The sequence below is a fragment of the Amphibalanus amphitrite genome, unplaced genomic scaffold (assembly GCF_019059575.1).
Source record: "Amphibalanus amphitrite isolate SeventyFive unplaced genomic scaffold, NRLGWU_Aamphi_draft 000268F_arrow, whole genome shotgun sequence".
In the NCBI taxonomy this organism is placed as follows: Eukaryota; Metazoa; Arthropoda; class Thecostraca; order Balanomorpha; family Balanidae; genus Amphibalanus; species Amphibalanus amphitrite.
Genome location: NW_024881763.1, coordinates 562,266 through 589,413, shown reverse-complemented (window position 1 = coordinate 589,413; position 27,148 = coordinate 562,266). Strand labels below are relative to the sequence as shown.

The 27,148-nt window shown below is 60.7% G+C and overlaps 1 protein-coding gene across 7 annotated transcripts in view; it reads right to left on the bottom strand.

Moving 5' to 3' along the window:
- The window catches only part of LOC122386970 (catenin delta-2-like), an 81,255-nt gene that overhangs the window by 36,605 nt on the left and 17,502 nt on the right, over nucleotides 1-27,148 (bottom strand). For 6 of the 7 annotated variants that reach the window (XM_043376741.1, XM_043376745.1, XM_043376743.1 and 3 more), the window contains exons 3-5: nucleotides 14,823-14,959; nucleotides 4,524-4,707; nucleotides 54-231 (exon numbers count right to left, since the gene is read on the bottom strand). In XM_043376741.1, the coding sequence (XP_043232676.1) occupies nucleotides 54-231; nucleotides 4,524-4,707; nucleotides 14,823-14,959 (499 nt within the window). Of the gene's footprint in view, nucleotides 1-53; nucleotides 232-4,523; nucleotides 4,708-14,822; nucleotides 14,960-25,863; nucleotides 25,948-27,148 lie in introns of those variants that run through there. The other variant, XM_043376744.1, reaches the window with a different exon arrangement.

The window sequence follows — 27,148 nt, the reverse complement described above, 5'->3', positions numbered from 1 at the left end:
GTGCTGAGGGGACTGTACGGGTGCTGTGGGAACTGTACGGGCCGTCCACTCACCCTGCTCGCTGCCGGGGCTGGCCGGCCGGTACGGGTCCATGGTGTAAGGACTGTGCGGGTGCTGAGGCGGCCCACCGGCCGAGTAGGCGCTGAAGTCGCCCGCCTGGCCCGGCTCCAGAAGCTGGCCGTCGGGACCTATGTGGTGCAGCTCCCGGTAGACCTTGGTCACCGTCGTTACCTGGCCGGCGGCGGATCAGGTCAGCTCAGGTCAGGTCAGGCCAGGTCACAGATCGCGCAGCTCAGTACACCCCAGCGGCGGTCAAGCCCAAACCTCGGAACAGACAACGGTGGTACACTTTTGGCAAACTGTCCTGGACACCATCTGCCTTTCTGCGCCGCACGCTTTACACACGAGTCATTTTACACAAAACCAAACAGCACACTGCACCACACTAACACCAGCCGACCAGAGCACAGAAACACACCAACACCGTCCAACCACGTCACACAAACACACCAACACCGTCGGATCATAGCACACATATGTAGTTACAAACGCACCAGACGGTCGGATATGCGGACCTCTCGGCAGCGGGGTATGTCTCCAGCGAGTGGGCTCAGGCCCCATAGTACCATCCCAGAGCTCGGACAAGCCATCAGCGCGTCTTCTCAGAGGATAGGGCGGCGGCGCCGCATCAGCTGCGCAAACACCGCCTCTCGCCCCCCCAGCCAGCCCCGCCCCTGCTGCCAGTCCCGCCTCCGTTTGTCAGCCCCGCCATGGCTCGTCGGGCCGCCATACGACCGTGAGTCCGTCAACTGATCTCTGGCTGTCGGTGAGTGGAGTGGAGCACGTCGTAATGGTTCGGCCGGTGGTCGTCAGCCGACGCTCTAGGCTCTGCCAGCGGTCACCGTTCAACAATCGCTGCACGCCACTATATACCGCGCCGTGACGGCGGCACACGACCCGCTGAGCCGGGCTGATCCCGCGTGATCCGGCTGATCCCGCGTGATCCGGCTGATCTCGTGATCGGTAGGTGAGCCGGCACCGATCGTCAGCGGACGGCCGGCCGATCAGACCAGCGATCCAATCCCGGCGATCGGCGGCCGGGGGAGGGGGGGGGGGCGTCATTATCGCACGTGACCTGAACACCGACACCGGCCCGCGGTTCGTACTCTCAGTGAGCTGCACGGGGTGGTCAGAGGTACCGGACCGGTGCTCACTGCTCAGACCACAGGTTCAGATCAGAACGAGCAGGTGATACTTACCAACAACTAAGCATCATCGACACCGACAGACACAAACCCAGAGATTGAACTTTGAACATATGCTGAGGTGCCACCCAATGCTCACCGACCCGACGCTCTCCCCACTTCACTTATGCCCCCTTCCGCCGCGGCCAGCATCGATACCCGCTGACAGATGTAGACCGAGCGGAACTCTATGGAAAGAAGCCGCCCACAAAAGACGGGGCTCAAAGGTACCCTGAATGGCGTAATTAGGCAGTGGCGATAACAATGTAGTTTGTTCAGGCACCGAGACAACTAATTAGCGCGCTGTCAGTTGTCACGCACGGGGCCCAAACAAAACGTACAAACTTGCTGGAGCTGCTCGAATATAGTCCGCCCCGGGTAGGGATGCTCCCAGCCCCAGATGCAGCCGTGTTAAATGCATTCACGAACTAGCGTCAGAGGTTTGTAAGCTGCAACCGATCGTGCGCCATAATTACCCCGGGGCACCTCCATCAGGTGACTGGAGTCAGCAGCCGCCGGACCCAGGGCGCCTCCTAGCAGCTGACTGCAGTCAGCAGCCGCCGGGCAGGAGCGCCTCCCACCAGCTGACTAGTCAGCAGCTACTGGGCGCGGGGCACCTCCTAACCTGCCAGCCGACCCTCATTGCCGCCCTGTCGGGCAAGAGACCCGTAGAAGCCGCGCTGTCGGGCGGCCCCCAGCTGACCAGCGATGCCGCGTTGTCGGGCGGTCGGCGATCGCCTCATCACACCCACAACGGACGTGCTTTATCATCGTCCAACCAGAAATAGCCTAATGACCGAAGTTGGGCGGCGGCTCCGAAATGAGCGCAGCCATCCGACGTCCTCAGCGGCGCCGGGACAAACACAAACATCTTCCACCAGCCCCGCATACCGCCACAGGAGCGGAGCGGTCCTGACGCCCCCACCGACACTCGGTACACCCCACACCCCACAGGAGGAGGACGGCTCCGGCTGCCGTGAAAGGCATTCCGTCCCCGCTGGTGGCCATCTATCCGACGCGCGCCGCGGCCGAGCCGCCGGCGCCGCCCCGCCGCCACTGGGTCGGTGGCGGCGTCCGACAGCGACCGTCGGCACCGACAGCGACCGTCGGTACCGACAGCGACCGTCGGCACCGACAGCGGCGACAGGAGCGGCCGACGGCCGGCGTGTGTTGTCGATAGGCCGCGGCGGCACCAAATAATGGCGCGCCCCGCCGTGACGAGCATATAAAGCGAGCCAAATGCCAGCATGATAGACCAGCATCGTTAATTCGCGCCGGCCGGCCGGACGGGCGGGTGAGCGGCGGACCGGCCGGGCGGGCGACAGAGTTCCTCTCACGGCCCGGCGGCCGCGGCTGCACAGAGCAGCGCCGTACGACACACGTCACCCGCACCCGGCGCGGACAGGTGTGCGTACATGTGTGTGCGTGAGGGGGACTTCGGCACCACTCGCACAGGTGGTGAGAGGCGCCGGGAGCACACGTGCTCCCCCGGGGCGCCGGCCGTGCCGACGTGCGCCGCTTCCCACCCGCGTCACGCGCCGGTCCTCGCCGCCACTCTCCAGCGGACGTGACCGAGAGCAGGCCACGCACCCGGCGCCGGCGGCCGGGACAAACTGCCGCGACCGCGAAACCAACTGGACAGTCCCGTGAACCCAAAACAGCAGACGTCATTTCCAAACCAGCACTGCCTGAGTAATAACTACAAAACGCAGTCCCGCCAAGCAAGATAATTAGCTACTGGAGTTAAAACTTAACCGCCTCGGTCTCGAAACAACTACCTACAGAAAAGGCCTAGCCTAGCAGCCTATGAATCTGAAAACTCTCGAAGTCCTCGATAGCCCTTATAACTCCAGGACCACAGGTGAATAATATGGCTCCTGGAAAGCCTCTCGGGTCGGTAATGCTGGCCCTGAGGTCACAAATGTCGGTCTCTGACCGGTTTCCATCAGGTCGTCTCTGTGGGCCGCTGACCGGCGCCCCTCAGTCGGTACCGTGAACCACTGACAATGACCCGTGCACCTCAGTCGGTACTGTGGACCGCTGACCGGTGCCCCTCAGTTCCACCGGGCGCCGTGCAACTGAGGGCCGCCGCGCCGGCCGTACAGTGCTGTGTGTCCGCCGGCCTCTGTTTAGTCTGGCGGCCGTGCCGTACCGGCCGCGCCGCTCTAACCGGACCGTGCCGTGCTGGCCGGCCGGCGCCGCATTCCATGCCGTCAGCGGCGCGTCAGCGGTCCGGTGTTCGGTGTCGGCCGACACTGACACTGACACGTGCAGCGAGCGGGGGTCGGGCGGCCGACACAGCGGGCACGTGAGATCCGCCGCGCGCCGCTGAGCTCTGCACGGACAGACCGCGGTCATAGAACACCACAGTGGCGAGCAGGATCAGTACAGCGCAGCAGCCACGGGGCTGGTCAACAGTGCACAGTCGTCTGGAATGATGATACGGGGAGACGGTAAAATCCCGCAGCACCCGCGCACCATATCACGGCGTCACCCAGCCAAAGTCCCCAGGGGTTCTCAGTTCTCTCTCCGGCGCCTGCACAACACACAGTGTCACTCATTCACAGGGTTCACACACAGACACCACAGACACACAGACACACACCCGAGCAGCTACCATCGAGGGAGACTGGCTGGGTGCGTAGCATATACGTGTGACGGGGTAGCACAGCCATGCGGCAAAACGGTGCAGGGTGAAAGGCAAAAGAATACAGACAACAGGCGGGCCACTGACGGCGAGGCTAACAAATGACGAGCCAAACATCCTTAAAAACTTTGATACAATAACATATTCAATAAAATAAACAATAAATTAGTAATACTCACTTGACATACCTTACTTACCGTAGACCTATAGTTTGGTCTTGCACCATAGCCAGGTTGCCAAGTCTGCTATCATTAAAATAATGTGCCGACCGGTGTTATGATCAGATGACCAGACACTCGATACCTCCCACCCCCGTCCTGTATCCCACTGCATTGTTCGTGTCTGAACACATTTTAGTGCCGTCTGAACCGCCCCTGTTATCGGGAACCCTGCTCCGAGTACTAACTACTGTCTGTGCTCACCTTCAGCCCCGCCCGACCCATCCCGTCCTGTTCCGCTGGTCCCCACTGGCCGTCCCATTATCTGTGTGGTGTATAGTTCATCCCCCACTGCCTGCTGTGGCTATTGTCCCCCCATATCTGCTGTGTCTGTACAGTGTATAGTCCCCCCCCCTACTACCTGCTGCGTGGTGCTCTGTATACTGTATACGTGTATAGTCCCGCCCCTACTACCTGTTGCGTGGTGCTCTGTTTCTGGGTGCGACTGATGAGCTGCTGCTGCGGCTGCGGCTGACTGCTGCCGCCGTTGGTCTGCGGCCCGGCCGGCGGCGGCGACTGCTGTCGCTCGTACTGGGTGTGGTACTGCAGGTCGGCGCTGAAGTGCAGCGTCTCGCCGTCGCCGCCCGACAGCTCCGGCCTGCGGCGGTCGGCGGCCGGCGTGGCCCGGTCAGTCAGCGCGCGCGGGGCACACCCCGGGTCAGCCAGCCAGCGGCCCGGTCAGTCAGCGCGCGCGGGGCATACCCCGGGTCAGTCAGCGGGCACAGGGTACACCGCCGGTCAGTCAGCCGCCGGCAGGGCAGGGGTGCGCCGAGGTCATACAAACCGTAGAAAGACGTCGAGGATTTGCCTAGACGTCATCCCAGTTACGGAACTTTGATCTGGGCCTCGTTTCATAAAACTCTGCCGTAACTTACACCTTTCCGTAATTCACACCCTTTCAAACTACGGAGCGCAAATGAAGCGGTTTCACAAAGCCACAACTGGAATTGTTTACACCTCCGTAACTAAGCACATTTGCGTAGTTGCCGTAATTTATCAAGCGTCCTACAAATTACAATTTCGTGTCAACACTTATTTTTTACGAGAAATTATAAAACAATTATGTTGAATTTTAATCTTAAAAATTATTTATGAAAAAACAAAATTGAAATTTATGACCATCCTTTATTAAATCAATATATTGAAAACAGCAGAAAGCCAGCTAAGCAGAAGTGCCTTACTACGAAAGTGGCGCGGCACGGCGAATAAACAAAATTCCGATAGCTGCCACAAAAAGCGACTGGTACAGAAGATTTGCAGTTTCTTTTTCTAATTTTGGCTGTTCTTTCTTCCTCACCGGGCTCAACATTATAAAATATATTAAAAATTAGCTTCGAATCTTCACAATAATTCAAATTCACGCAACATTTTTGGGCGTAGTTTACACCACTGATATCAAGAACTTGATAAAATATTTGGCGTTAATTACGTCGTTTTATGAAACCCAAATGGCATCAATTGGTCCCGAATCGAGCATTTGCCGTAAACGATGCTCCGTAATTTCGATGGCGTGAATTACTCCGGTCTTCGGCTTTGTGAAACCGAATTGGCATCAAATACGCCAAATCTGGCATAATTGACGGAACGCCGTAAGTAATTCCTTTTATGAAACGAGGCCTTGGTCGCAAAGTTATACTGCAAAGTCTGCCATTAGGTTCAGTCGCGTGATTATGAAGAATGTCGAATACTCAAATAAAGTTAACACTTCGCTATACGTATTTCTTATCATATGCTGACGTCAAGTGCCCGTAAAAATAAAGTTCGATATAAAATATCGAACGATGAGATGACCTCAGCGCACCCCGGTAGGCAACATAGGGAAAACGATAGGCAACATAATGCGGGCACATAACGAGCAAACAGTACGAAAAAGCAAACGAGAGTAACGTGACGAACCAAAACAGTGCTAAAAGACTGAGCTAACATTGATGGGCAAAACGGTGCATGGCACGAGCAAAACGTCAAAACATTGAGCAAAATACGCATGCCCATTGCCCCGTCTCTCGGCATGCGGTCACTAGGAAGCAGTCAGTGGCAACTACAGCTGCGGCGACCAGGCGCGGATACAAGGGGGGGGCCATGGGGGCCATGGCCCCCCCCTTGGCCGATTTTTTTCAAAAATAAAATAAAAAGTTAAAAAGTTAAAAAGCTGAAAAGGGGGCCTCCTGAAAATAAAGTGGCCGAAATCCGATGAGTTTTTTTTTAACCTACCCACTTAGTTATTTCTTAGAAGACTAGCTGATAAGACTTCTTTGTTAGAAAATTGGTAAAGCTTTTCATAACTTGGAGGTCTCTTATACTCACAGAGATGACCACTTTTACAGGGCCTCCTAACCTGCACAGAGGGCCTCCAAGCCTGCACAGATGTTGAGATGTTGCCTGAACAGCTAGATAAGCTCAATAGACGCAGTTTTTTTTGGGGGGGCCCAACAAGTGGGAAGATGGAGCCTCCAACAGGTGGGATTATGGGGGGGGGCCTCCTGGTTTCTAATGGCCCCTCCCTTGGAGATTTTCTGGATCCGCCCCTGGCGGCGACTCCACTGCCGCCGCTGAGCTGCGATGGCGGGCAGGCAGGTGGCCGTCCCACAGCCGGTCAGCCCGGCCAGACGTCACACGAACTCCCGAGGAACACTGGAGCAGACGGTACGACAGACACAACACGAGCAGACACTACAGCAGTCACACACACCGACACGCACTGGCATCCGTCCACTCCTGAGGTCGCTCGGCATAGAGGTGGATGGAAATGGTGCGATACGCTCTGATGTCGGACCACCGGCGGATGGAGGCTGCGGTAAAGGTTGAGTCTTGACTACAGAATTTACTATTCTGTTTCTCATTAGGAGCCCGTATCAGTAAACTGCCCCCCCCCCGGGCCCAGTCCCCAGTCCCCAGACTCAGTCCCCCACCTGTGACTCTGTGGGCCTAACAGATACATCCATCGCTCCAACTGCCACAGCCCTCCGCGTTCAATCCGTCACCGGTGAGCTGTCGAAGCTCTGGATACGACATCCACCGGCCCGGCAGCCCGGCAGAGTCTACACGGGCCACGGGGAGCCGAATGGAGCGCCTCGTTGGAATCTGCCGTCGTTTACCGGCACACCCAGAGGTGAGCGCTCTCCCAGCGCGGCGCATTTCGGCGGGGGCGCCAGAGCCGGCCGGCCATATCCGGGCCGGCCCATAGCGCAGATCGTATGGGCGCCGGCTGAGCCGCGCCGGCCGTCCCGTCCGCGCCGAATCGGCCGCCGCCGGGTGCCGACGAACCAGCTGATCACAGCCCAGGCGCGGCCGAGCCCATCATATCACGGCGCACTCAGAGGGGCTGGCCGAATGCAGCCGTGGCTGAAGCGTCACCTTCTGCTGCGACAAACCGTCGGGACGTTTTCCATGCGGACTCAATGGCAGTCGGATTTCGTCGTCCGGTCCGCTAGCGGTTGATTATGGTGGCTGCCATCTTCCGCAGCCCTGCCCGCCAGTCGGGGGCGGGACGGGGACAGTGCGACTCTCCGGTGCGAGCGCGTCCCCGGTCCGCCGCCGCTCGCTCGTTTGTCAGATGGTATCGCCGCTGTGTCAAAGTGTCGCGCGGTCAGCGGCATCACCACGACTCGGCGACGGCGGCCAGACGGGCGGGGGCGGGGAGAGGCGGCAGCCGGGCGGGGCGGGGGTGGAGGGAGAGGGAGGCGGGGCGGGGGCGGTACAGAGGGCGGCGCCGGTATCCAATTAGCCGCCCCGTGTACAGACTGGAATGGATGGAGACAGGAGAGGAGACATGGCGGGAGACACGGGAGGAGACACGGGCCGACATGGCTTCACCAGACAAAAGGACCAGTGAGAGAGTCCCATCCCACTCCACCGAAGATGCCATACTCGACATTGTCGAATGGGCGGCTCGCAGGATCGATGACGGTGACGTCGCGGCGGTAACGTCAATCGACCTGAGCAGGGCATTCGACAGTGTCGATCACTCGGTGCTTCTGAACAAGCTCGAGTGGTATGACATCTCATCCCGCTGGTTCAGCAGCTACCTCTCCGGCCGTTCCCAACTTGTCCGCTCCTCGACGGCACTCCCACTCTCCCACGGAGTCCCCCAGGGGTCCATCGTGGGTCCCATCCTCTTCCTCACCTTCATCAACGACCTAACCTGTTTCCTCCCCCATGGCCGCCTCATATCCTACGCGGACGACACCCAAATCCTGGACTCAGCACCCTCCAATCCCACTGACATCCAAGTGCTGAAGTCCCGGGCCGAGGAGAACATCCAGCACCTCCAGGGCCTCGTTTCATAAAAGGAATTACTTACGGCGTTCCGTCAATTATGCCAGATTTGGCGTATTTGATGCCAATTCGGTTTCATAAAGCCGGAGACCGGAGTAATTCACGCCATCGAAATTACGGAGCTTCATTTACGGCAAATGCTCGAATCCGGACCAATTGATGCCATTTGGGTTTCATAAAACGACGTAATTAGCGCCAAATATTTTATCAAGTTCTTGATATCAGTGGTGTAAACTACGTACAAAAATGTTGCGTGAATTTGAATTAATGTGAAGATTCGAAGCTAACTTTTAATATATTTTATCATGTTGAGCCCGGCGAGGAAGAAAGAACAGCCAAAATGAGAAAAAGAAACTGCAAATCTTCTGTACCAGTCGCTTTTTGTGGCAGCTATCGGAATTTTGTTTATTCGCCGCGCCGCGCCACTTTCGTAGTAAGGCACTTCTGCTTAGCTGGCTTTCTGCTGTTTTCAATATATTTATTTAATAAAGGATGGTCATCAATATCAATTCTGTTTTTTCATAAATAATTTTTAAGATTAAAATTCAACATAATTGTTTTATTATTTCTCGTAAAATATAAGTGTTGACACGAAATTGTAATTTGTAGGACGCTTGATAAATTACGGTAACTACGCAAATGTGCTTAGTTACGGAGGTGTAAAGTATATCTATGGGTGTAAACGATTCCAGTTGTGGCTTTGTGAAACCGCTTCATTTGCGCTCCGTAGTTTGAAAGGGTGTGAATTACGGAAAGGTGTAAGTTACGGCAGAGTTTTATGAAACGAGGCCCAGCACTGGTTCAGCTTGAATAGTTTGAAAATGAATGGGGAGAAGACCTGTTTCACCCAGGGATGCGGAGCCGGAGCCGGAGCCGGAGCCGGAGCCGCCGGAGCCGGCGTATTTTGCCCGGAGCCGGAGCCGGAGCCGGAGCCGTGAAACAATATAGCCCGGAGCCGGAGCCGGAGCCGGAGCCGTCAAAAAAGGGGGCGACTCCGGCTCCTTTTCTTAGCCCGCGAGTTGCGGGGGGGGGGGCGTTTAACGCCCCCACTTTTTTCGCCGGGCCATAGCATAAAAACGGCGCGCCGCAGGCGCGCCAAATTTTGGGTACCTGTAGGGAATTGATTGATGTTTATTGTAACAAAGTTTAAAAAAAAATCGGTCCGAAAATTTTTGAGATATCGAGGTTTTAGTGACGTCATGATTTCTGAGTTTTCGACCAAAAACAGCATATGATCAAAAAATCATATAAAATCACAGAATAGACATACAGACATGCCGTAAACGCCATTAGACTGCCAATACCATGAACAATGAAATGGCTATCTTCGATTATTGATTATCGTTCCGCATTTTCCAAAATCTTGAACTGAATCTTGGCAATTTCTCGTGACTACTTCACGACCATGATACATGAATTTCTTAAATTGAACTTTTTGAGCCAAACACGTACACATATGATAAAATGAATGTCACCATCGTGTTCTACGCCCCAAATTACCCATAAAACATGTGTCACAGGGTGCGAATATCAGTTTTGATTTTCGGGGATAAGTGCCTACCCGGTTGACCTGACCTTGACCCTGACCTATGCTTGACTGACCCCTACATGGAGCTGACACTCTTGTAGGCCTTATATGATGGATTGTGCACCGTTTTGACAGAGTTTATGACGAGAGGCGCCCATTGCGAAGTCCTGAAGTCCATGCTACTGAAAGCCCGATTTCAGGTGTTTGACCTGACCTTGACCCGACCTGTGACCTCAAAATTCAACTTTAAAGTGCTCATCTGAAGCGTCTCGTCGCGTTCTTTCGTTTGCCGCCTCGTGCGTTTCACTGCGCCTATTGGTTCTCGAGTTATCGGCTGGGGGCGTTTAACGCCCCCCCCCCCCCAGCAAACGGTGGATGGCGAAACACCCCAGCAACTGCCGGGTTAAGAGGAAACAATTATTTACGTAGTTCGGTTTGACAGTACAAGGCGTAAAACAATCTGGTGTTCAAAATAGCCTTGTTATACAAATACAGAAGCAACGTGTACCAATCCCATCGCCTTTTTTCTTCCACCCGTATTTAATTGATCGCATAGGGGATGTACTGAGTAGAAGCCGGAGCCGCCGGAGCCGGAGCCCCCGGTGCCGAATCATTTTACTCGGAGCCAGAGCCGGAGCCGGAGCCGCCATGACATTTCACCCGGAGCCGGAGCCGGAGCCGGAGCCGATTTTTTTTCTCCGGAGCCGGAGCCGGAGCCGGAGCCGTCTGAAATTTCCACGGCTCCGCATCCCTGGTTTCTTCACCCTTTTCGGCACGCAAAATTCAGTTGATAGAGTTGAAGACTTCGCCATTAACGTAAATGATGTAACTATACGGCCAACAAAACATATCAAAGTGCTGGGCGTTCTCCTCGACCAAACCCTGAGCTGGGAGCCACACATATCCTCCATTATCCGCCGATGCAACGCAATCCTCATATCATTATTCAAAATTCGTCATCACCTCTCCCCAGACATCCTTAAAATCCTTGTCCAAACCCATGTCTTCCCCCACCTCCAGTACTGCTCGTCAGTCTGGGGTGGTGCCTCCAAATCCCGCCTGGACCGACTGCAGAAGGTCATACATTTTGCCGCACGATTGGTCTCTGGTCTCCGTAAATTTGACCGCATCACCCCCGCTCTCGGCGCGCTCGGCTGGCCCAACATTGGGGAGGTGATCGCGCGCAGGGACGCAGTGAATGTGCATCGCGCCCTGTATGCCGCTGGTGCCCCTGACTCGCTACGGGCAATGTTTCGCCCACGAGCCGTCGTCTCAGAGAGGGCCACGCGTGTCACCGCTGCGGGCTCGGCGGTGATCGACTTGCCCCGAGTCCGCCTGGCGGTGGCTCGGCGGCAGTTCCCGTACAGAGCCGCGGCGGCTTGGAACGGGCTGCCGCGAGAGGTGACGGGGACCGCCTCCAGGGCACAGCTGATGCGGTTCTTCCGATAGAGATATGTCACCACCTGAGTGTTTTTTTAGTACCATTGTACATTTTGTGTGTCTTTTACTATGATGATTTTTGTGACTTAGGTACTCTCATATTGCTTGTATTGACTGGGCCGTAATAGCCACCTGTGGATCAGCCCTAATAAACGAATTACGAATTACGAATTACGAATGAGAGACAGGGGTGCGACGTAGCAGGGGCGAGCAGGAATAGTTGCAGTCTGCAGGGAATGGTTTACCGGCGACTGTCTCACATCTGAGACACGCGGCGACGAATAGGGTGGGATGAGGCGGGACGCCTACATCCGCAGCACCTGAGCGGCGGGCGGGCGCTCCCCGCCGGACGGGGACGTCTACAGCCGCCGCGGCGGCACCTGAGCGGCGGGCGGGCGGTTCCCGTCGGACGGGGCACAGTTACAGCCGCCGCGGCACCTGAGCGGCGGACCCCGCCGGACGGGGCACAGATCGATGGCGTCCGTCGGGCCCGGAGACACGGCACGTGACACAGCCAGGACGGCGCACCGGACACCGCCAGCCAGCTATTTCTGACACCGGACAAAGGACCTCGAGACAATGGGCACAGCCAGCGCAGAACAATCGAGACTCTTCCGAGAGGGGTCACACGATGGAAAATTCATCGGATCATGGCACACTGGAGCGTTTATAGAAAGATGAATGAGATTCTATGGATTCTGAATGGGAGGCGGATGTGGCGTTATCTCCGCGAAGGTGGCAGGACTACCGGAGATATGGCACGGGCCGAGCTCCTGGTGAGACCAGCCCACACCCGACAGGCGCCGGGGCAGCCACTGCTCACTAGCAGTGCAGTCACGGCAGCAACCGCGACACAAGGGATGTGTCATAGCACGAAATGAAGAGAGATGACTGAAAACTGAGTACAGAGCAGCGAAGAGAGGCAGGCTGATTCCGCAGGCACCACAATATGACAGGAGATAGAATGAACTAGCTCGATAGTCAGCTAGAAGACCGATCCCCGCTCGCCCTTCGCAGGCGAACAAGAGCGAGAGGAGCGTTATGCGACCTAAGGAGTACTTTGCTGAGGACTAATACGGCCGGTCATTCACGGGTCTGCGCCGGTCTGCGCTCCTTACGACTCGGTCTGGCGGTCGGCTTCGGCCGGCGGCTCCAGCAGAACGCGCCTGCAACGTCCATCCAAGGCCGGCTCAGTCAGTGGGTACCCTGGGTGTGGGACAGCGGCCGTGGGTTCCCCAGTGTCCACCCAAAGCCCGCTCAGTCAGAGGGTACCCTGGGTCCGGAACAGCGGCCGACCGCCTCAGAGGCGCCAGTCCGGCTAAAGAGCCAGCGCAGCATAACACCTCAGCAGGTGCACCAAAACAACAGATCCGGTGTTGCACAACCCCACCCTAAGCTGCCGCACCACAACACCCAGGACCGGCGCAGCATAACACCCAGGGCCGGCGCAGCACAACACCCAGAGCCAGAGCTGCACAGTACCGGAGAGTCGGTGCATCACAACCCCATCCCAGAGCTGGCTCAACACCCCATGCGCCGCCACTCGGACCCAGTACCCACCCAACCCATGGACAGACCATGTTCATTGTTCAGCTAGACCACAACCACCCAACCCGACAACCCATCCAATGTCGGTCCGAGAGGGGCCGACACCGTCACTCGACTCCGGCAGGAACTCACCTATGTGAGAACTCGACACGCTTAACGGTGCGCTCTTTCCGCTGTTGGACGCGTTCCAGGACGCTGCCGAGCCACCCACGGACAGAGGCCGGTCAGTCGGGGCGGGGAGTGTGTGGAGGGGACCCTTCACCGCCTCCGAGTGCATAGGTGCATTCAGCGTGATGAGGGGCACATAGCGGGCGTGTCACAATCAGCGCCTGAAGCGATTAGTGGAAGCAAAGGGGAGCGGGTAGCCATATGTAGAAAGTATGCAGACACTTTAAGAACTTATATCTCGTAGTTAGTACAAGCAAGGATTAAATGAGCTTGGACAGCCGCCACCTTAGCAAGGGTACACATACGCTGAACGACATACCTGGACACACGCGCACGTCATTTCACACCCACACACTAACACACGCACTCAGCCACACAATGGGGACGGAATGCCATTCAAACCCAGACGGGGCTAAGCGTTGATCCGAAGATGCAGTGCGGATTACGCTCGTCTCGAGTGGTAATAAATCAGTCAGTGACGGTAAATACAGCCGAGATAGGGCTCGCAGAGATGGTAAATCAAGTCCCATCCGCCGCGCCCCGAGACAGCTCGTCCCTCCGGCCGGCTCCAAATCTGCATCTCCAACGAGTCGCCATCAGTTTGATCTGCCAGCCACCGGCGCGGCGGCCGCTGCCGACAAAACATCCCACCCCTCTCCCTGGCCCACCCCACTCGGCGCTAGCCGCTCGGCCGCAGAGCGGGTCGGCGGCACCGGACCGGCGCGGTGCCGGCGGCGGCCGGCCGCGCTGCCGGCGCTGTCTGTTCAGCAGCAGACCCTGGGACAGGTCCTGCCAGCCGGCTGGACGGCTCGACGGAGCCGGGTACGAGCGGCTTATGTCGTGAAAACGGAAACGATCGACTGGACAAATCGTCCATGAACCATTTGTAGGGTACGGGTGGATATACCTGGAGACCGATCGAACCCCATACAGAGGTGGGCACGGAGACACACAGATACACGGACTCATCCACCACGGAGTCACGAGTCGACCGTCGGCACCACCGCACACAGGGTCCCTCGCCCCACATCACCAGTGCACCGTCCGGACCCCGTGACCCACCACAGCACCCCACACTGGGCTGAGACAGCCGCCCGAGCTGCCCCGACCACCACACCGCGCCGGTGCGGCGGCCCATTCAGCCGGCACATACGACGGCACACAATGGCGCTCTAACGTGTCAGCGGCGGGGACACGGTGACCTCCGGACATAACGTGTCAGCGGTGAGGACACGGTGACCTCCGGACATAACGTGTCAGCGGTGAGGACACGGTGACCTCCGGACATAACGTGTCAGCGGTGAGGACACGGTGACCTGCGGCCTGCGGGTGGCGCTCTAACATGTCAGCGGTGGAGACACGGTGACCCCGGGCCGGTCGAGTCACTGCCATCAGTGTAGGATGACCTGGCGGACATAGTTATGTCGTCCAGACGTTGTACCCCCAGCACGGACAGGTCAGACAAGGGTTATGAAGGTCGGCCAATGACAGAACATGGCCGGTGCAGCCCGGTCAGACGGGGCTGCGGAGAGGTCGGTGGCTGCCGCCCGGATCGGGGCCGGTCACTCAAAGACGGGACTGCGGAGAGGTCAGTGGGAGCCCGGGCCGGGCCGGGTCGGGTCGGGTCGGGCCGGTCACTCACAGGCAGATCTGTGGGGACGGGGAGGTCAGTGGCAGCCGCCCGGAGCGGAGCGGGTCACTTCCACAGCGCTGCGGAGAGGTCAGAGGGAGGCCGGGCCGGGCCGCTCACTTACAGGCAGTCGGGGTTGGCCATGTCGGCGTGCGCGGCCGCTGCCGAGCCGTTCAGACGCGACGTGCCGTTGCTGTTGCCGCTCGTACTGTCCAGCCGAGAAGAGCCGCCCGCTTCAGGGGTCACGGCCGCCAACTTTAGCTGAAACACAGACGGCCGACGGTCAGTGACAACGCCCGCCACACAACACCACCTACCGTCATATGGATACCAACTGTCATGTAATACAGCGTAAACGGAACCGAAATAATACAAACCCATACATTACACAGCGAACAGCAAATGGACTAAAATAGTATTTACTAAACTTCACAATAACTGAACTGGGCTGAAACTGAGCGGTGACTAAGCTATATAGTGGCCATTGAATGCACAATCACAGTTACACAAACGGGCAGCATGATAGACGACCAGCCGGCAATTAACTAACACCCATCACTCAAACCAACTCCAAGACATGGAATGGAAATCCACCACCAGCAAACACAGTCCCAGCCTCCACACACCAATAGAGCCCAAAAGCACAATCCAGCGCCCTGGTCCTGGGTCCATCCGTGAAATGTGGGGCGACTGGACGGGGCTCGATTGCCTGGTCCGCAGGCCCCGCGCGTTCCTGCGGCAGCCTCCCACATCGGGTCTACTAGCAGCACCATGGCGCACCGGCCGCGGCTACTAGTTAGCAACGACCCACAGCCGGCGGCGCGACGCAGCCGACACGCCGCAAACCGGCGGCCGAAACGGAACAACCGCGAGAGGGCGGCCGAACGATTCACCGGCGCCGGCCGGTGAGCAGTGAGCACTGAGCAGTGAGCACTGAGCAGTGAGCACTGAGCAGTGAGCACACGTTCATCGGTGTCACCGCGCACTGTTTTAGACGCGGCGAGGGCGAGCATTATCATACGTTTTCCTCTGAAAGTGAGACGTTTTACAATAACGGACCCTGTTTACCGGCGCCCCGGCGTCGGAGGTGGCCCCGGGGAACCGTTTCATTTGGTAAGAAGCCGCGCTATCTGGGGAAATATTAGCCGCCGCCAAGTGCCAGCGGCCCGGCGCGGCTGGGCCGAGAAAAACAGGCAGCCGGTGCGCGCTGCGCCGGCCGGCCGGCTGACGCTTCTCAGGCCTGTCGGACGCCGGTGTTAGCCGGCCGACACGCAACAGCCGCCGCCGACACCGGGCGCGGCCCGCAATCTCCGGCCGCCGATCCGCCCCCGCAGCCGACGGCCTGATGCCGCCGATAACAGCTCGCCATTTCACTGCCACGACACAGGGGGGTGGGCTGAAAACACGGGCCGCGGGACTGATCATCGACTCGACTGCCTCCTGGCCATCAGAAATCACCAATTTAGCGAGATGCAGAGATGATGCATCACATCGTCTTCCAGCCATGGGCCAGGAAGCACAGGTAGCACCTAAAGGTAAACGGTAGCACTTGTCGCGTCCGTCAGCAGTCGGAGAGTTTGACGTAGTACGCGTCATACAAACCATTCCCGTCTCTCAGCACCAGCCACCTGGGCTCGCACTTCCGCCGCCAGCTCGACCGCCACCCCCACAGCCAGACTGCCGCGGACGGAGCTGGCCGCGGGCGGGGAACACGCCTCTCGAACACTAACGAGCGCGTCAAGAGCCGCCATTAGGCCGCGCGCGGCGCCACGAGGCGGCACCTGAGCACGCCGCGGCCGGCCCGGCGCCGTGGGGCCGACGGCAGACCCTCCCGGCCATCAACAGCAGCGAGAAACGCGCCGCAAACACGGCGGGGCGCACTGCTGAGGACCGGTCTCGGCACGTCGGAGACGGGGCGCTGCCGCCGGCGAGCACGGCCGACACACCAGGCAGACAAACGAACAGCACAAGCGAGTTGACACGGCAGTGGGCATCGTCTTCGCCGCAGCCCGCAGACGGCTACGGTCCGCAGAGGACCGTCTCTACGGTCCGCAGACAGTCGTCCGGTACCCGCAGCCGCGCCGCTCGGGCAGCCGGGGCGGCGTGTTCGATCGATGGTCCGGTTAGTTATTTGGCCGGCGCCGGTGCCCCGGGCGGTCCGACACGTCATTAGGCGGCCACTGTTGATTACCCACCGGTAACTCGGCCGGCACACCGGCGGGACGCGCCGCGCCGCACCCGTGATCCAGGAGCTCGCAGTGGGTCAGCCGGGGGGCGGCGGGCCGGGCGGGGCACGCGACAGCGAACGGGCGGCGCCCGAAAGGACCGCGCACGGCTGAGGTGACCTGATGGGCCGGCGGGTGAGGATGGCACGGGCGCAGACCGCAGGGGAGAGGGGCGGCTCTGGAGCTGGAGAACGGCCGAGGCGCGGCGCCAAGAATGGCAGCACGGTGCTGGAATGATTCGACCACGACAAACCAAACAACCCTGCCGCACCCTACAGGCTAGCACATTCCAGCTGCCCGATCTGCAGCCGGCCGGCATCTGCACCAGGTCAGCGGTCATGGCGGCGGCATCCCTCCCGGTATCGCCGCACCGTGGTGTTTACAGAGCGGCCGCCTCACCACCACAGGGCGGGGCCTGACAGGGGAGCGGCCGTCCGGCCCCGGGACAGGGTCGGACGGGCTGCGGCTCCTGAACGGCAGCGGGCCCTCAGTCTCCGACCACGGGACAGGATCGGAGCGGTCCCTCTGACCACGGGATAGGGGAGCGGGCCCTTACCACGACAAGGTCAAACAGGGGAGCGGGTCCTTACCACGACAAGGTCAACCAGGGAGCGGCCCCTCATCAGGACTGGGTTAGGCAGGGAATCGCCCCCTACCAGGGCAGGAGCAGGGAGGGAGCGACCCCTCTGACCAGAACAGGAGCAGGCACGGAGCGTGACCAGAGGGTAGTATCAGGCAGGGAGCGGCCCCTTACCAGGACAAGGTCAGACAGGGGATATCTCCGCCCTGACCGGCCGTTGCAGGTCGGCAGACCGACCACTGCTCACCGATACCGCTGTTTGGGTTACGGCCTCATCTGAGCAGCCCAGCAATGATCAGAAACATAACTAATCAGCATTCACGAGCGTCCCATGGCCCGCGGATCAAAGGCAGGATTGGATCACCGGCCTTGTGATTACGATTAGCGAGGGGCCCTTCTGTGAGGCAGTGACGTCACTCCCGCAATGGGACACTGCAAACGAACATCGACGGGGATCAGCGTAGTTTTATGGAGGGAATCAACACCATCAATCGTGACCGTGCACTGAGGGTCGAGGCACACCCGCCCGTCTTCCAGTGGGCAGCGCTGGGCCTTGGTCCCACGTAATAACAGCATACTCTGTTCTCCCACATTTGCCCTGCAACAAAAGCTTTACACGAGCCTTGAAACACCTCAGCACCTATGCTTCGTGTCCTGTGCGACGTACAAACTGCATTGTTGTACTATTACCTGCATTTGCCGCCGATTCCGGCATCGACACCACGGTGGGAGCGTGTGTCAGCTCTGACACCGTGTGTCAGCTCTGACACCAGGGCCGGCGCGGGCACAGTGTCAATTTGTGTGTCAGCTCTGACACCAGTGGCCGGCGCTGGCTCGGTGTCAGTTTGTGTGTCAGATCGCTGATTCGGTGTCAGTTCGGGTGCTCGAGTGCCAGTTGGCCGGCTCGGTGTCCGTTCGGGTGGCAGTCGCTCGTCCCGGTGTCAATTCCGGCGGGGACCGTTCCCGTCCCTCGGGCGACAGACCGCATTGTCCGGCCGACGCGCCCCGTCGATGGCGGGGTGTCGTGATGACGGGTTGTCGGCGATGGCGTCCGCCCCCCCCCCCCGCGCCGGTTCCGCCGGAAAGGGGGGTGTCGGCCGGTCGGGCGCTGCTCGCGCACTCCGGTCCGGGTCGGAGAGGAGATACTGCGCCCACCACCCCGGACGAACGGAATACGTCAGTCGGAGGAGGATCCGTCCTCCCGGACCGCCGAGCCGTATCGGCGGCCAGACGGCCCGGCGCGGCGACCCGTCACACTACCGCGGCGACGTCACCGACCGAGACATCGCCGCCGTCACCGACAGCGACATCACTGACGTCGGATAACCCGGCACCACCGCGGCATCCCCGACAGCGACAGCAGCGCCGGCCGCCGGCTGCAGCCGCCGCCCAGCCGGCTGTCAATGGCGCGCGATGGACGCACTCGCTTGTGAAAGAATGATGGCGACGGCGGCAAATTGCGAGTCGGGTTTAAATGTGCGGCAGAATCTATCGTCCCTCTTCCCCGCGTCAGCGTGCGGGATAGCCTATTCCCGCGACAATGCGTGGACAAATATATTCACTGTTGACAATGGGCGTACCGAATCTGTCTCCTGCAGCAGGGAGGGAGACAGGAGCTCCTGAGGCAGGGGGAGGGCAGGGTCCCTCGCGGCAGGGTGGAAGTCATCGCAGGGAGGGCAGGACCCCTTGCGCCGCCCCGTGACCCCGTTCGGCCGCTGACCGCCCCGCATCCCTCCGTTCCGGATGTTTGCAGCCATCCGCCGGATATGTTTGGGCGGAAGCCTTGGCACGTCACTTCTTTCGCACCACAAAATCGCATTCAGCACTGGTGTTTATTATGTTTCACACGCGGCTGGCTCGCTAACAAAGACTCGCCAGTCGGGCGCGACCGGCGACCGCACCGGCCGCGCACCGTGCCTAAATAGCACGACAACAATAACGGGGACAGGAACGACAGGCGGAGGGTAGGTCGGTACTCTGCAGGACAATGCCGCTGCCAAACGACTAGGTGTCAAATGCAGACATTATTACATAAGAAGTGTTGTATTACATTAAAAGTGGCCCCTATTAAGAGTGGCTAATCAATTTCTGTCTATATATTCACAGTCGGCGTTCAGTTTGGCTCTGTGTTGATCACCCCAGACCACAGGCAGAGTTTGAAATCTGGTGGAGTCTGGTGCGGGTCACCGACCCCACACTGGAACCATTGCCGGCCCCCGGCGCTAAGCCCGGTCCGTTTGGACATACCCGTGTCCGCTGGGCTTTGTTACAGGCGAATCGGCCGGCGCGGCCGCCCGCCCGTGCCGAAATATCCCCCATAAAGAGCTTATCGCGTCATTATCCTATGCATATCCTGTGGCCACAAAACATTCGGCTTTCCGGCGTAAAGCACGTCTGGCCCTGCTGTGGACGGGTTCGACACCGGGCACCTGAGGACCGGACACATGAGGACAGGACACGTGAGGACCGGCACCTGAGGACCGGACACCTGAGGACTGGCACCTGAGGACCGGATACCTGAGGACTGGCACCTGAGGACCGGGCACCTGAGGACTGACACCTGAGGACCGGGGACATGAGGACCGGGCACCTGAGAGCCTTAGGACCGAATACTAGAAGACCGGCCACCTAACGGCCGGGAACCTGAGGACCTAACCACCGGACACCTGAGGACCGGACACCTGAGGACTGACCACACGGGGACCGACCGGCAGCTGGTTACCTGGTTACCGGACCCCAGTACCGACTGACAGACCTGGGCCCCGGCCAGGACTGGCATGGCTAGGACCTGGACTGGCCTGCTGACTAGGGCGCCCGCCGAACGGCGGCAGGACGTAGTGCCCCACCGGCTGACCGAAGCAGCACCTGAGGACCGAGCAGAGACGGCACAAGAGGCAGCAATGGGCGCCCGGGCCGACGCAGCACGCCAGTCCTGCGGTCGCAGCACGCCCCCGCATGGTGAGCCCGTGCGCGGCGCACCAACAGCGACAGGTGCCGACCGCGCGTCACTGGACTCGCCGGTCGATTAGCCTCCCCTCCACGCCCGGACCGTACAGACAGGGGACCGTACAGCCCACAGCTCACGGCTCAGCAGAGCGCCATTCACCGGAACACCACAGCTCAACGCGTCAGAGTCCAACAAACCGAGCCCGAGCGGCACTGAGCCGCCGGTCGGATCACCGCTCACCAGTGACCCATTAGTTACCGCGATGACGCGGTCTAGTTGCCGTGTTGCATCAGTCTGACGCTCGGTGGGACGGGCGGCGCGCCGCGGCCCGGGCACAGGTCGTGCCGGAGCGCAGTCGGTCGGCTCAGCACGCTCCGAGGTAGCTGCGTCACCAGTGCAGCGGGTGGTCCCACAGCGACCCTTGGGCCGGCAGCAATCAGCCGCGGCAGTGACCGGGCGCCGCCCACAGACCCACTCTGCCGACTGCCGGCCGTCAGTCGGGCAGGACAGGTCTGGCACCGGGTATACCGACTCACTGGTACTGGGCCGAGCCGGTATAACGGCCGACAGTCTGTCTGTCCGAAATAGGACGAAAGATAATCGCCGTTTTACATACGTTTAAACCACAGAAACCAGACTTCCGTCCAATATCGGACAGAGGGATAAGAGCCTCATATCGCTGGGTTTGATTTCGGCCAATGTTGGACAGCCCGTTGAGGCGGCCCGGCGCGGTCAGTTGAGCCTGATCCGGCCACATAACGGACGGCGCGGCCGGCCCGGGACGAGCCGCCGCCGGCCCGGCACGAGCCGGTCCGACTTTGAACTGCCGAGCACGCCGCGGCCGACAGAACGAGATCGGCCGCCGAGCCGGCGTCCCAGCCGGGCGCCAAAGCCGCCGAATCCCGGACGCAGGGCTACAGGCGGCCTCTGCGAGCAGCCCATATCCGCGCCGAGCTCATAGCCGCTGAGGTCGGATGGGGCCCGTCCCGGGTCGGCGGGCCGCTGAGCGGCGTCTGTTGACAGACTGTCGCCAGTCGGCAGTCTGTCGACAGTCTGTCGCCAGTCAGCGGCGTTTGGTCTGAGTCCGTCGGTGTCTGTCAGTGTCTGTCGGCGTCTGTCGGTGTCTGTCGGTGTCTACCGTATCTGTCGTTTTTTTTTTTTTTTTGTTGGGTTAGGCCCTTTCGGTCGACAAGACCATTGCAGAGCCGGAAGGATGATAGGAATTAGGGGGAGACATTGGTCTGGGCAGGCACCCTAGTGAGTCGCCGGGGCTGAGCCCGTCCAAGGACAGGCCACCCAGCCCCAAGGCACTCACTGCACCCGGCTACGGGGTGCGCTCCCTCAGGAGCAGCGGTGCCGCTCCAAGGGAGCAGCCCGCATGAGATAAAGTTGCCTGTCCAGCCCGGAGGGGGTTGCGGCGTGGAGGAGAAGGATTTCAGTATCCTGAGGATAGAAGCACGGATAGGTGCCGTATCTGTTGGCAGTCTGTCTCCAGTCAGCGGCGTTTGGTCTGAGTCTGTCGGCGGTCTGTCGGTGTCTGTCAGTGTCTGCTGGTGTCTGTCGGTGTCTGTCAGTGTCTGTCGGCAGTATGACGGTGTCTGTCGGCAGTCTGTCGCCCATCAGCGGCGTTTGGCCGGGACGGCTGCCACCGCACCTGGATCCCATCGCTGTGCGGTGCTCATCTGCAGCGCCCCGGCAGCGCCTGCCACACCGTCCTCCGCGCGGGGCGTGCAGCCGCGAGCGGCAGGTGCAGGCCGACAGGAGACCGTACGGTGCCGACGGGCCGCTCCGAGCCGGTCCCTGTCTGGTGGAGCGCGGTGCACGGGACTACCTCCGAGAGAGAGCGCCAAACACTGAGCTGAAGCCGGTTCAGTGACCCGTTGCGGGCATTATGGTAGGAATTCGTTCAGGATGACGGTCATGAATGCAAGATAGAAATCATCGAAATGATTGCGAGTCAACTAACCTCAACGACCTGGTCGCATGGCAACAGAACACGACGCTATGAACCAGAAGTGAACGGATCTCTGAAAACTTCGAGCAGTACAAAAAATGGAGTTATAACTTATAACTACAAAAAACATGCGCCGGTCGCGGAACCTAAAGTATAGGGAACGAGTCACTGGAGATGCAAACCCATAGTCATCAGTTCCAGCCACCGAGTCCCAGCCGGTGGCCCTTGCTTGGGGTAAGCGCCGCTCGGCTAGCCACAGTGACCGGTCACCTCGGGGAGAGCCCGGAGAGGACGGGCCGCGCCGCCAGTCTAGGACAGCCGCTGAATGGCCGGCCGCCGCCGGCTCGAGCCCGCGCTCCCCCGCAGTTCTGCGCATCTCCCGACAGTAGGCGTCACCTCCCCCTATACACCGACCCCGCCTCGCCGCGGTCGCTGTCGGTTCCGGTCGCGGGCTGGCCATCTGAGGCCGGCTCCCCACAGGACATCCATCACGGGCCGACACCGGACCGGTCGGGCCGCGGCGTCATCACTGCGGCCGGCCAGAGACGCAGTCCGGCACGGTACACGGGGGAAGGCAGGGACACAGAGACACCCAGCAGCACTGCCGGCCAGAGACGCACCGGCACGGTACACGGGGGAAGGCAGGGACAAAGAGACGCTGCCAGAATCACATCCAATGGGCAAATCACGTTGAGAAAGTTCAAACTTAGCACGCCGCCATGACGGTTGTGAAGATGGGGAATGGTCACAGCAGAGAGATGCGCAGTGGTCCCCGCTGTCCTCTCCCAATCCACTCCGTGATGTTGCGCAGCGGTCCTCGCTGCCACGCTGTGAGCTGCCCTCGCAGCCACGCTGTGAGCTGTCCCCGCGGCGGTCTCCGCTGTCCCGCCCCCGCTCCCCAAGGACGGCCGTCCGCAGCCTCGCCGGCATACCGCAAATGCAATCCGCGCGCACGGGGTAGGAAGGTGTAGGGCGCCACTCAGCCGCCGCTCGATACCGCGTACTACGTAGCTCCTCGTGTCACGTAGCCGGCGACGGAGCCCCTCCCTCCCCTCCTCACACTCGGCCACTTGTCACGGCCCCTTCCCCGCACTCGGCCACCTCTGTCACAGCCTTCCCCCCCCCCCCCCCCCACACACACACACTCGGCCACCTCTGTCGCAGCCCGCACTGCCGCTGGCGCCCCAGCCCCACTGCCGCCCAGCTCAGGATAAGCGCTATGTCTGACTCAGCTGAGCCGGTATAACCGGGCCGCCGCCGAGCTTTGGCCGATCCGCCGGCCGCCGCCGAGCTTTGGCCGATCCGCCGGCCGCCGCCGAGCTTTGAGCCGATTCGCCGGCCGCCGACCGGCGATCGTCCCCGCCGCCGCCGACGGGCGATGGTGGGCGATGATGTCCGGTCGGAGGGGCGCCGCCGCCGCGCTGTCGTGTCGCGGACAGTTTGGAGCGGCGGCTGGCACAATGGGTGCCGGAGAGCGCCGTCGGCACTCGCGCCCAGGGACGGTCGATAGCGTCTGTTCTGGAGCGGAGCCGACCTCTGCGGCCACTGGTCGTGTGGCGGAGCTGCGCTCCCTGGTCACTGCGAGTCACGTGACGGGCCGACAGGCCGCGCCGCGGCCGGTGTCAAACAGCCGTACTTTGCGGTCCGCGGATAATTGAGAGAGATAGTCCAACAAATACCGTCCAAGGCAACATTAATGCCCAGAAAAAAATGCACCATCACACAGCAAGACACGTAAAACTGAACCCTATATCACAACTTTATCTCATCGATAACGGTAGAAGAACCGCGACGATCGTCTGAAAATCTGCGCTATTCGAAACAATCGCGGCGGCCATCTGACGGCTGCACGTCGCCGTGACGTCGGCCCGACAATGGCGGCCGCGTCGGACCGCGTCACTCCCGTGTCCCGGCAAAGGTTCCCGGAAGGCGCCACAGCTGCCGCGCTGAAGTCGGAGCGCGGCGGGCGCGCGCCGGACGCTCAGCTCCTGGCTCGTACCCGGGTCTCTCGGAGGTGGCGCGGTGCTCTGTCGCGCCGGTCCGAGGGTCGGTGTCCGCCCGGCCGACCGGTCAATCCGCCGGTGACCGGTCAGTCAGCCGGTGTGGGTGATGTCGGGGCTACTGGAAGGCAGCAGACGCCGAGCCGGCCGTCGGAAATAGAGGCCGCTAGCTGTGGGCTGCCGTCGAACAGACAGGACTGACCGTGAGCACACCGTTACTGTCGAGAGGTCGGCCGCGAGTGGCCGTGGTCGCCGTCGTCAGCGGCTATCACCGCCAGCCCCCGTCGGACGCAGCCGGTTATTATAGCGACACCATCGGGCGCAGACGGATGAGTCACGCGGCCGGAGACCAGCCGCGGCCGCAGACCGCAGTCGGCCGACTGCTGACGCCGCCAGCCGGTGAGTTACCTGCCCTTCAGGCTCCACCGGGCGTCCTAACAACCCGATACGCCAGCGGCACTCCGGCAGGATCTGGCAGCGAGACTCTGACGGTCCGACACCGACCGCGGGGCTGAAGGCCGGCTACACACTGACCACGGCGCTCCGCATCTCAGGCCGGCTACACACTGACCACGGCGCTCCGCATCTCAGGCCGGCTACACACTGACCACGGCGCTCCGCATCTCAGGCCGGCTACACACTGACCACGGCGCTCCGCATCTCAGGCCGGCTACACACTGACCACGGCGCTCCGCTCAAAGCAATCTCAGGCCAGCTGGACACAGGGCGACCGCCGGTGTCGGCAAACAGCCCGGCGTCCCCAGTTAGCACGGTGGGCAGCCTGCTGTTCCTATCTCCCAGTTAGCTCCCCAGTTAGCAAGGTGAGCAGCCTGCTGTTCCTATCTCCCAGCTAGTGCCCTGAGCAGCCCGGCGTCCCCAGTTAGCACGGTGAGCAGCCCGACGTCCCCAGTTAGCACGGTGAGCAGCTAACTGCTCCCAGTTAGCTCCCCAGTTCCCAGTAACCCCCCATCTCCCAGTTAGCTCCCCAGTTAACACGGTGAGCAGCCTGCTGTCCCCATCTCCCAGTTAGCGCCCTGAGCAGCTCGGCGTCCCCAGTTAGCACAGCGAGCAAGTGAGTTTGTGAGTCAGTATCAGAGAACCAAGGGCAAGGAATACGGTGCCTGGCCTCAGACCAGGCACGAGACTTCCACCACGGTGCAGCGTGGTGGGAATGTGACTGATGTGGTTTCACCAGGTGGATTATATGAAGCATTTACCTTCTCAGAAATCCAGGAACAGAGCACATTCCTGGAGAAGTTGCCGTGGGCATTACTGACATACCGCGTCGCAGTGATTCACAATCAAAAGAACATCAAAACTCACTGTCGGCGGAATGTGACACGGTCAGAGGAAAGGGACGGTGCGCCGCTGAGGGAGCCTCCGACCCAGCACCGGAGGAATCTCCGGATCGTCCGCGGACCGTCCCCGGAAGGTGCTGGTCTCTCGGCGGTCAACTCACCAGGTGTCGCGCGGTGGGGCTGGGCACGGGCCGCCGCGGGCGCATCACATCCGACACACACCGACACGGCTGGAGCGCCGCGGGCCGCCGTCCACCGCCGCGGGCCGCCGTCCACCACCGCGGGCCGACGGTACCGACACCGCGGGCCGACGGTAACGAGTCAGCGACACGGCGGCTGTCTGCGGCTCACAATCGCCGGACACCGCCGATCGCCGAGCTCGGTCGGGCGCCGCCCGTGACCGGCACGATCAGCCAGCACCGCTCAGCCAAACGAAGGAGCTGGGCGAGCTTGAAATAACACGAATGAGCCACACACTGCTGTATGCACCCGCTGGAGCTTGTATCGTTGGGTGGCCGGCTGGTTCAGGTCACCGGCGGTGTCCGGTTTGGTCGGCTGCGCCCAGCGGCCACGCCGCGCCGCCACAGGGCCGTCACTTAGCGGCGCGCCAGGTGCCGTGTCCGCCGACCAGCCAGCCGCCTCCACCGCGGGCCTCACCACTCACCAACCACACAGCTGAGCCGGCCCGCCGCGACTCAGCGCCACACACGGAACCACGCACCACCGACCACACCGCCGCGCCCGAGCCGGCCGCGCGCGGCCTCCCGTCGGCACCGTCCGCCACACTGCTGTCGGCGCGCCGCGCGCCGCCCGTCGGTCGTCGGCCGGCGCGGCGCGCGCACGGCGGGCAGGTGCGGGCCCGGCACCGACAGGGCGTGCCCCGCGGCGCTCTCACGCACAGTCCGCCATCGACCGCGGCGGCGGCGGCACTGGGACGCCCCGTGACACGACACATCGCCCCCGCCGGCCGCGCTGGGCACGGCAGGCACGCCAAATGACCCGGCTTTCAGCGGGCGAAACCGCCAAATGACAGGCTACACGGGGAGTCCGCTAAATGGCCAGCCATACGGGGAGCTGGAGGTCGCAGAGTGCCGGAAAACGGATGAATAGACTGGCAAATAACTGGGAATTCGGGAAAAGGAGCGGCAAACGACGAGATGAAACGGGCAGAAGCCCGCTGTGACAAACCATTCAGGGAGTGGGAAGCCGTCAAACGACCGGATGAGCGCTACTCGGGCTCCTCAGAGGCCGCCCAACTACGGACCACACCGGGCGCGCCGAATGCCAATGGCCGGCCGGGGGGCGCCGCGGACCGAAGGCTTTATGGAGACAGAGAAACGGCGGATATTGCAGGCGGCCGCCGGTCGGCCCACCGCGGAATGTCAAACAGACACAGGGGCGGCCACATACAGGTGTCGGGAGAGGTCAGACTGCGCTGAGACCCAT